Here is a 10,407-nt window from a genome sequence, read left to right as displayed (position 1 = left end):
TGTCAACCTCCCCACCACCACCATTTATAGGGGGGGGGGTCACTTGGTACTACTGATACCAGGAGCTGCTGCTGGCCAGCAAAGTGCCAGTTTTGCAGGATAAAAAGTTATCTGTCTCCCAGCCCAGCTCCTGCAGGGAGCTGATGGCCACGTCTGCTGGAGAGGAAGCTCAAGGAGGGGCTCCTGGGCAGGTAAGGAGTTGGCCTAGACCATGCATCCACTGGGGAAAGCAGACATATAGCTGATGGATGTACGTGACTGCCTGTCCATACAGCCCTCCCCATGCCCTTTCCCCGCTGCATGCAAGCACCCTGCTGCACACACAAGCCAGGCCAGAAGGGCGCTAATATTCCCCTACACAAAACCCCCGGAAATGCACAAAACCCCCAAGAGAAACACCCCACACGCACGTCCTCCACAGACCCGACTAGCTGCGAGGGTAGAAGAAGGGGTAGAAGCGCTTACTGGTGTTGTTCCCCGCCAGCTTCAGCTCCAGCTCCTGCACCTGTTTGACCAGGAGCGAGATGTGCTGCAGCAAGTCCTTGTTCTGAAGCAGGAGCTGGTGCACGCGAGCCTGGGCCTCCAGCCGCGCCGCCGCCTCCGCAGCCAGCTGGTCCTTCAGCAAGTGGACCTGTGCGACAGGAGAAGAGCGGGTGAGCGCGTGGGAGATGCTGCTCAAGGGCTGAGAGCTTCAGCTCCAGCCATCCCTTGCTCCTCTACCACAGCTCACCAGCATCCCACCAAAATGATTTGATGAAGACGGCATTCCCTGCGAGCACCCGCAGATGTGATGGGGAGAGCAGGGGCAGGTGGCAGTGTCACACCAGGGCACACTCAGAAAATCCAGCATATGGTCCCCTGGCCTCTCTGATGGAAATACCTTAGGCAAAGGGAGGCAGTGCTGACCAAACTGTCGGTCACGTGTTTGTGCCATGAACGTGTGAGGAAAGGGCAACCCAGGAGGAACCCAGATGGATGTGGAGGAGAAGACACACTCAACCGACTGGATGATGCTGCTGGTGCATGGGGGTGCAGCCGTGCGCCGCGAGCCGGCCCTGGCCGAGCTGTCTTTCTGGGCAGGTTTCCCAGAGACAGTGTTTTGCACAAGGCAGGGTCCTGCCAGCGGCATCTGTTGCGAGCAGGGGCTGGAGCATAAGAGTCGCCCCAGAGCTGCAGGCAGCTCCGGCTGTGACAGGCACGATACACCTGGAGCAACACAGATGGTGGAGTGCTGCCAAGACATGGAGGCTCTGGGGACGTGAGCTGGCTGCTTATTCTGGCCCTGGGAAGCAATGCCTGGATATTAGCCGGTGGGAGTCCATGGACAAGAATTCCATTGATTTTCGCAGAACTACCCATACACAAGCATCTCTATCAATCACCAGCAGTGCATCACAGGGAGGGTGGGACAAGACCAGCCAGGAGCCCTTGCCCAGGGGCAGCAGGGCCATCTCTCTGTTCTGAGCTTGAGCAAGAATAGCCCCAGAAGCACACTCTGGACAAGGGGACAGCAGTGCAGAGCCACCCGGGAGCCACATCAGCTCAGCATCCCCTCCTGCCACCCACCCATGGCTCCTACAAGCGCTCCCCTCTCCGGGAAGGACTGAGCCAGCCAGGCTCACAGGGAACCAGGAAAGCATGGACTTAATGCAAAAAAAAGTGGGGCACAGCAGCACAGTGGGACGGGGATCCTCTGCTGAATGCTGGTGGGTGAAGCAGAGGCCCCAAGCGGAGCCTGCAGAGGCGGAATTGCAATTAAAGGTTAAGTGGGTGCCAAAGCTCAGTGCTGGCAGCATCAGCCTGGAAGTCATCCTTCCTCACAGCCGGCAGCTGTCTCCATCACAGGCGCCTGCAGCAGGGCCCAGGTGATGCCCAGGCGATGCCGGGAGAAGATGCGAACAGAGCTGAAACTTCATGTCTTGTAGAGGGGCAGTGGCTCATGCCATCAGCCCCCAGGGGACAAGACCCAGGAAGGACTCCTGGGCTTAATCCAAGAGAAGGGACTTTCACAGGCATCTGGAAACACCTTGCAAAAGGCCAATGAGGGAACTAGATGGTGTTTCATCCTCAGCCAAGTAATTACAGGCTGAGATAATCACAGGATGCTCCCAGTGGCTATAGACTCAGCTCAGATCCTGGACGGCACAGTGGATCTCCCGGCTTTGTTAGTAGAGAATTAAGCCTGTGCCCATCACCACATGTTCAGAGACAAACTGACTCGGTACTTTTTGAGAGAAGATAACAAGTGCCATTGACAAAGGTGTGATGTAATGCATTCAGTCATCTGAAAAGCATCTGACATGATAGGGCCCATTTTTTTTCATTAATAAATTACAATGATACAAAATCACCACAGCGCACACTGAAGGGATTAGAGAGCAGCTAAGTGACAGCTCCTGGGACAAGAACCATCCTGGGGTGGGCAGAGGTCCAGAGCAAGGCATCAGCCCTGGGAGAGAGGGGGATGAGGCCACTGGCTGCCATCCCAGGAGCCATCTAAGAAATGGCCTTACACTATTTCAGATTATTTTTTTTTAATCTGGAAGTAAGAAGAAAAAGAAATTGCCACTGCAAGGCTCCGCAGGGACACAAAGACTGGGAACTACTGAAGACAAGCAGTCCCTACCACAGAGGGACCTGGCTTTGCCTGGCGAGCTTTGGCTGTAGCACCACTACACTTGGGCAGGCATCAAGGATCCCCTGAGGATGCAGGTTCCTTTTCCAGAGAGAGAAGAAAGCGACTTCTCCAGCCTGTGACCCCAGAAGGCAGCAACTCGGCCAGAAGGACCCATACTGATTTTGTGATGAGAGAAGAGGAAAGCCACAGGGAGGTACAGAAAGGCTGCTGGAGCCGACCGCTCAGGCCAGGAAGAAAGCCGAGCAATTGCAGAGAGGTCTGCGAGGGGTCAGGGAACAAGTAAAGCTAAGGTAATGAGTTGGATAAAGTGGCCAGAGCTGCTTAAATGAGAAATACCTGCATGGAGAACAAGTTGGCATGCAGACCCTAACACTAATCCATCCAGACTTAACGCAGCCATCGCCGGGAGCAAGGGCACAGCGTGCCATGCTGGGAAAGTGCGATAAGAGCAGGCTGTGCTGCGGAAAGAGAGGGGACACTGCCCAGCCTGCTCCCACGCCCTGGTGTCAGGGTCCACCCTGGTCGAGGTCGGGTCCCCACTCATGCCTGTCCCCCTCCAGGCAGAGGATGCTCCGGCACCTAGGGGCTCAGTAGCCCACCCCAGCCCTGACATTGCCCCCAGGAAAGAGAGGAGGGGAGAACCTGTGCCACGGCCACTTGCGTCTGCTGTTGCTGCTGCTGCAGGAGCTGCTGGAGAAGCTGCATTTGGTGGTGGGCAGAGAGGGGCGTCCCCAGGTCGGGCAGCTGGGCCGAGGAGGGCAGCAGCATCTTGGGCGACGCTGTCAGGATATCTTCAGGGTGGAGGCAGCCCTGCAAAAAAATGATGTCCAAAGTGTGATCTCGTGCCCCTTGCCACAGAGGGTTGCTAGGCACAAACGGGCTGTGGCACAGAGCAGTCCCCAAAATGCCCAGGAAAGAAGGTGCTGTGTTCAAAGCAAACACACACTTTTCTGGAAGTTCTGAAAAAAACTCTGAAGACAGCATTGGTTCAGTTTTGACAAAAGCCAAAAATACTTTTGTAGAAAAATCCTGAAAAGGCTGATGCTTCCCATAGGAATTTCCACTGTGTCAAAAAAGTTTTTTGTTTTGGTGTAATTTTATATTTTTTTTGGTGGGAAAAAAAAACCCTATCAGCTTTGCCCCAGACACTTTCCGTGTGGCTGCACATAGCTGAGCCTCGGCACGGCGCTCTCTGGGAGCTCCCCGGGCCCTGAGCCAAAGGGCAGCCCTTGCGGTGGCAGATGGCTTTGATCTGGGAGCTGGGGAATGCTGCAAAATCCCTCCTGATCCCCGGGGCCCCGGGATGCGCATCAGAGCCGTGGGACCAGGGCTGCAGCCGTGCTCCGAGAATGGAGGGCAGGGACCCACACACCTTGGCGTCAGTGTAAGCGCTCGCCTCCTTGCCCACAGCGTCCAGGTCGGTCACCCCGCGGCTGAAGTCGAGGATGTCGGCTCCGGGCAGCGGCAGCTCCACGGCGTCGATGTCCGTCTCCTCCGCCGAGGCGGCCGCCCTCTCTGCACCGGTGAGGCGGCAGGCTGCGGGAACAACGTCAGAGCAGAGCACAGTCCGCTAAGAGTGGGGAGATTGCTACGGTGCACCCATGGTATGGTGAGCAATGCCCACTGGTCGGTCCTCACCGCCCCCCACGCCACCCACCCTCCAGCTCTGGGGGGAAGCAGGTATGGAGTGACATGGCCACGCTTCCTGCTGCTGCTTGGAATGGGGCTTGTGGCCAAAACCACACCCAGCCCCAGCACACCAAATGTAGGGAACAGTGGCCAAAACCCCTGATGTGGGAAATTTGGGCCATCAAGAGCAGAAGACACAGAGAAAGCTATAGAAAAGGTAAACAAGAGATTACAGGAGGGGAAAAAAAAACCCCGAACGGATGCTCAGAGATCCCCAGGGAACTGCATATCATGGCTGGAACATGTGTGGAGGAAAACCAAACAATGACCAGTCCAGGACAGCCCAATGATTAGGTCATTGCGACAGCGCTGGTTGCAGTGACAGGCAGGAAACTGCAGGAATCCTGTTGGAATGGGGGGGACCTAGCACCCAGCATGGGGTGGCAGGGCAGGCAACCCACACACAGACAAGTATCAGGACACGCCAGCATCCCGAAGGGCACTGGAGGTGTTTGACTAACCTCTTGCAAAACATCTGTCTCCCCTCCAGTGCAGCCACCGGCAACAAGGAGCACAGCAGCTCCCTGGAGCCCCGCAGAGCCCGGGGTGATGGGGCTGGATCAGCAGCCCCCCAGCCAGGAGCATGCATCCCTGCACCCCCCGCCCAAGGGGCTGAGAAGGGAGGGGGGGTCTGCAGGCTGCCTGCAGCCCCGGGAGCTTGATGCAAGACCCCAAATGCGGCTTTGTACGTGCTGGGAATCGCAGAGAGCCAGCCCCAGCCCCACCAGCACCTCGGGACGTGGGGAAGGTCTGTGCTTAGGGGCCTCTTCCATGGAAGCGGCGAGGAAATGTTTGCAGCGTGTGCAGCCGAGCACAGAGAGTATTTAGGCACCCAGCAGAGTCCCAGCCGCTGCTAATGGGCTCCCAGCAAGGGGGAACGTCTGTGAGGATGACGGTTAACACCTAGCGAAGGCTCCTTGCTGGGCAAGATTCCAACTTGAGCCCGATGCGCCGCAGGCCAGATTGCTGTGCAAATCCGTTCTCCGCAGGTGTGAGCCAGCAAGGAGCGGTATGGAAAGATGGGGACTCTGCAGACCGCGTCTGCCAGGCGGCAGGACCCCCATGCCACCCCTGCCTCTACCCTCGCAGAGTACCTGGGACATCCAGGTCATCCCCGTTTCTCTCACTGTCTCCGTCCTCCTGCCCATCCGCGTTTTGCTGGGTGTGCTGCAGGCTCAGCTTGTGGCAGACCTCGAACGCCTGCCCCACCGTCCGGACGATGCGCATGGCTTGGCTCTGCGGCAGGGGAGAAGAGGAGAAGAGGAATGCAACCTCAGCTAGGCTGCCCATGCCTGGTGACCCCCCAGCTTGGCACAGCTCTCAGGGGTCTCTGTGTGCTGCCACAGGGACAGAGGCATCAGAGCTCAGATCACCAGGGTGCTCCGGGCTGCAAGCTGCGGTGCAGTGCCACGGGGTCTTGCCCCAGCCACCCCACTGAGACCCCGTGATGGTGCGATGTGCATCCCAGCATCTTTACCTTCTTCTTGGATTTGAAGACGTTGCACCTGAAGACATTGCTAGACCCATCCCTGGCGATGTAGCTGAAGATCTTTAGGTCCTGGGAGTCATGGGACACATAGAATATCCTGCAAGAACAGAAAGGAAGGCAGGATATTAACATACATATTACCCCCATGCCCAAGAGACTGCCGAGGCCACAGCCAGCTCTTCGCAGGGCACGAGGTGCTGGCAGATGCCCAGCCTCTGCAGCACATCCCAGAAATTTTTTTTGGCAGTGGTTTTGCCTCGGCTGGGAAAATTAGCCTGCTGACTCAGCAGCAGCAAGCATTTTGCGAAGGCGGCATGGGGCTTTCTCTGCTCAGCCCCCAGGGGCAGAGCTGTCAGATCCAGGAGCCCTCCAGAGACCCAGGACAGCAAACCTCAGACCTCCTCCTTGCCTGCTTGGAGAGCTGGCCTCTTCACTCAGGTCCCTGCCACCCCCTCCCCAGCACGGCTGGGGCTCTTTCTTGCTCCCGTTTGGCCTCCCCAGGACACAGACACCCCATGCTCTTAGCTTTTGCCAATGAGATGGAGGAAGAGAGAGCTGGGGACTTTTGGAGAGCACAGAATGCGAGGGCAGCTGCCCTCTGTGGGGACGGTGGCAGCTGTCCACCGTCAGCTCCCAGCACGGTGCCACTGCAGCGTGGGGTAAACGGCACGGCAGAGCCACCCAAGCCTCCGTCCCCTCAGCAGGCAGCCTTACCTATAGATGGGATCGTGCATGACGAGCATTTTGTTCTCATCCCAGGCCCATTCTTTTTTCTGCAATGAAAGAAGCTGAAAATGAGTACGTCAGACGCTGTCCTTGAGATCAAGGACAGGGCAGAGACAGTCCAGGGACAGACCTGAGAAGCTCTTGTCCCAGCTCTGCTGCTGCTCCTCTGCAACTTTTCGCCAAGGGCTGGGTCCTGCTGGGGACCAGCAATGTCCTATACCACCTCCCACAGGGTCCCCCCAAGCCCCTTCTACACCCGCATCAGGACTGGCTCAGCCACCCAGTGGGAACATGGCTCCTCCGTGGCTGATCCCAGCCCATCCCTCCCTCTCTCAGCCCACCAGTTTCCCAGAAATTCAAGGATGCCGCAGGTCCCTGCACCGCGTGGGGAGGGCTTCTGCTGCCAAGGCACCACTGCCCCAGGGACCAGCGCTGCCTACCTTCTTCTTCTTCTTCAGAATGACCTTCACGCCATCCACCGACACAATGAGACTCACTTTCTTCTTCTTGATATTCTTGGCTTTAAACTCATACTGTGGGGGATGGAAGAAAACACCTGAATTAGCCTTCCTGCATCAGGGAAGCCCAGGGAGGGCTGGAGAAGCTGCGATGGGAAGAGGCGAGAGGGACAAGGAAAGGTTTCCCCAACCCCACGTGCTTCCCTGAGCACATGCCTGCATCAGCCTGCGCATCCATGCTAGGACAGGACCGGGGGACTTTTTTCCCCACAGTGTCCCCATGCCCAGCATCCAGAGGAGCACATCCTGAAGCAATCCAGCCCCTGGATGTGGATAATGCTTTGCTCAGCCCAGGACGCTGCTGGAAATGTTAACTTGTGTTTCAAAGGCACTCGCTCTGCCCTTCCAAAGGGCCGTACCTCCCTGGAGAGGGCCTCCCACCTCCCCAGCCTTGCCAGCCCTCCCGGCTCCGCAGCCCAGCTGGGTTTGCCCCGCTGGCTTGTGGCCATTGCTGTGCTCTGGTAAGGGAGATGACATTTTGAGTGGAGTATTTTTTGGGCTCAGTATAAAACTGAAGATGATTGCTGAGGACCCTGTGAACCTCTCCAGGGGACATGGGATAATGCAATTATCCACTTCAATTAGAAGTCACTGGACAGGAAAAAAACCCCAACAGAGACTTCCAAAGATCAGTGACTAAACACAAAGCTCTGATCTGGCCCGGGGAAAGAGTGAGATCCCCCCAAATCCAGCCACTTTTGCATTTAGAGCCTTACAAGCAGGGAGGGGGCTGGCGGAGGAAGAGCCATTTAGGCCGAGGAACCTCCTGCTGTGGGACTTTTGAGGACTCCCATAACCCGTCTACCAGGGGTGCACCCACATCAGGTACCCGGTGTGCTGGTCCCACACGCCGGGTGCTGTGCACAGCCGTGGGGACAGATCCTCTGTGCCCACCCGGCGGCAGAAAAGCCCCGCATCCTGCACCTCACGTGCCTGAAGAGGAGGAATTTAATTAATCCTCTCATTATTTCACCGGTCTCTCTGCAGAGGGAGCAGAGGGCAGGCGGTGTAAAGCCCTGCCTCCAGTCCACGCCGAGCCTTGGTGTGACATTTCCAGCACTGCATGATGTATTAACTTTGGCAGCCAGAGCCAGCAGGCAGGAAAAGCTGCTGGCCCTGACCCGCGATCGAATGATAAAAGACTTGAAAGCACAATTCCTCAAAGCCATTTTAAAGTCGCCGATGGGGACGGGAGATAGAGATGATTCAGAAAACAGCGAGGGTGGGGTGGGGAATGCAGCTCTGCCCTCCCCAGCACACAGACCAGGCAAGCTGCACAAGCCCACCCGTTCCAGGGCTGAAGCCATGGTGATGGGCTGGAGAAAGCAGAGCTCAGGCTCCCACCAGCCTCAAAATCCCCAGCACGGACCTATACGCTGCTTGCAAGGCTTATTCCTCATGGAGCAGGGTCTCTCACCAGAGTCCCTCACCAAAGAGCCCAACCGGGGTGGGTTTCCAAGTCTGATTTCTCATATTCCCCCTTCCCCATCGTTACAAGCGGAGGTGAAACTGCACCCAAGAGCCCCCTCCCTGCACCTTGCTAAGACACCAGACCAGTACTGAGATCACAGCAGTGTGTCTGGTACCTAACACTAAAGAAATGTCTTGATTTAGCCCTGAAAAGGTGAGCTCCAGCCCGGCTACCTTGGAGTAATTAAGCTAGCACCTTCCGAAGCTCTGTGTGAGATTTTTCCAGGAGCTGCGGGCTGAGCGGGATGCTCTCTGCAGCACCCAGAGCGACTGCATGGCAACTTGTGGAGCTGCAGCCTGATTTATTGGTCCTAATGACCACTGATTATAAACATCAAGTTGCATTTCTCAGTTTCTAGAGCCATGGGGTTTCTGTTCTGGGCCATTCCGAGCGCTAATTAACGTGGGCTTGGAAGACCCAGCAACCCTGAAAAATATCTCAGGGTTAGAGAGATTATTTTTAGCCTGTTTTTTGGGTGAGTAACAGCCCCAGGACAGCAACGCAGACAGGCCAGGATGTTGCAGCAAAGATGCTACCCAGCCCCGGCATATGTTTCAGGGACAGAATCGATGCGGAGTGCCTTAGAGAGGCTTCCGCAATCCCTGGCTGGAGGTAAGGGATTCTGCCGGGGGTCACCCTGAGCCTGGCAGAGGGGAGTGCCATGGGAAAAGCTGTTTTGCCTCTGGCACGCTGAAGCCAAAGTCCCCTCATGCTGATGACTTATGGCAAAACTCCAGCAAGAACCGATGGGAGCAAAGAAGTCAAATTCTCAGGAGGACTGACTGACCAGATTTGTTAAGCCCTTGCATAAATCCAGACCTTTATCCCGATGCCCAGGCGAGAGCCAAGCTCCTTTGCAAGTCGGAGCCATGCGCTTAGAGAGCTATTGCACACCCTGCCCGGACCAGAGCTCGTTAGCGCAATCACTCCAACGAGTGCAGTCGCTCTTTGGGACACATTTCCCATGCAACGAAGCGCAAGCGCCAGCCAATAAAATGCTAATGAACTCATGCCCACTGAGGGCTCTAATGAAACACTAACCATAATTTAATAACAAATTAGCAAGGAAGAGGATTCAATAACACGGCAAGTCAGCTGAGCCGCCTCTCGCATCCCCAGGGCTGCGCGGTGGGGCAGGCACGCCGAGCCCCAGGGGACGGGAGGCGAGCTGCTGATTTGGAGGGGCTTTCAAATTTGAGTTTGGGCAACTAGGTGCATGAAGGGGAGGAGAAGCAGCCAGGAGAGAGGGGCAGCAGACCAAACCCAGAGGGAACACGTACCGCTCTGCAGAGCCTGGCACACCATTCCTGCGCTGCTACCCCCCTGCTTACAGCCGCAGCATGCAATTTGCACATAATTCAAGCAAACCAGAGGGATTTCACCCCAAGCCGTACCCCTGGCTAGGGTTAAAGGGAGCATTAGGTTTGCTCAGTTCCTCTAAGTGAGATTTGAGCCACAGAGCCCAAAATTGTGCAGGGCAGAATCTGTGCTCAGACCTGCTGGCTCATGGTGTGGCAGTTAACATGAGCTGCCACGACCAGCCCCGCTCAGTGCCCTGCCACACCGGGAAGCTGCTCGCTGGCTACGGCAGGAGAAAGGCATGTCCCACCACAAGTCCTTGCACACCCCAGCAAGCTCCTGCGGCTCCCAGGAAAGCAGCGGCTGATGGTCGCAGCCAGCCTGAGGCATCAGGTGAGGGACAGCCCAAGAGCAGTAGTCAGGGCTGAGCTGGGTGCCCTGTGTGCACTCCAACTCCCCCCAGCCCAGGAGGGGTAGCTGGCCCCATGCTACCTTCTTGGACTTCTCCAAAGCAATGGCAAATCCTTTTCATGAACAGACTACAGATGCCAGTATGGGCTTTTTGTTCCTGAAGATT

General features: G+C 56.6%; 1 protein-coding gene across 1 annotated transcript in view; it reads right to left on the bottom strand.

Annotated features, from left to right (window-relative positions):
* NOS1AP (nitric oxide synthase 1 adaptor protein) overlaps nucleotides 1–10,407 on the bottom strand; it is a gene marked incomplete at both ends in the record, with an annotated part of 41,427 nt that overhangs the window by 512 nt on the left and 30,508 nt on the right. The window contains 7 exons of the mRNA XM_082484097.1: nucleotides 466–631; nucleotides 3,281–3,448; nucleotides 4,011–4,174; nucleotides 5,422–5,563; nucleotides 5,805–5,913; nucleotides 6,531–6,589; nucleotides 6,983–7,075. Coding sequence (XP_082340223.1) covers nucleotides 466–631; nucleotides 3,281–3,448; nucleotides 4,011–4,174; nucleotides 5,422–5,563; nucleotides 5,805–5,913; nucleotides 6,531–6,589; nucleotides 6,983–7,075 — 901 coding nt within the window. The remainder of the gene's footprint in view (nucleotides 1–465; nucleotides 632–3,280; nucleotides 3,449–4,010; nucleotides 4,175–5,421; nucleotides 5,564–5,804; nucleotides 5,914–6,530; nucleotides 6,590–6,982; nucleotides 7,076–10,407) is intronic.

This window comes from Vanellus vanellus (assembly GCF_965231255.1).
Source record: "Vanellus vanellus genome assembly, chromosome: 5".
NCBI classification, from domain to species: domain Eukaryota; kingdom Metazoa; phylum Chordata; class Aves; order Charadriiformes; family Charadriidae; genus Vanellus; species Vanellus vanellus.
Note: the sequence above shows the minus strand (reverse complement) of the source record. Positions and strands in the feature narration are given on the sequence as shown.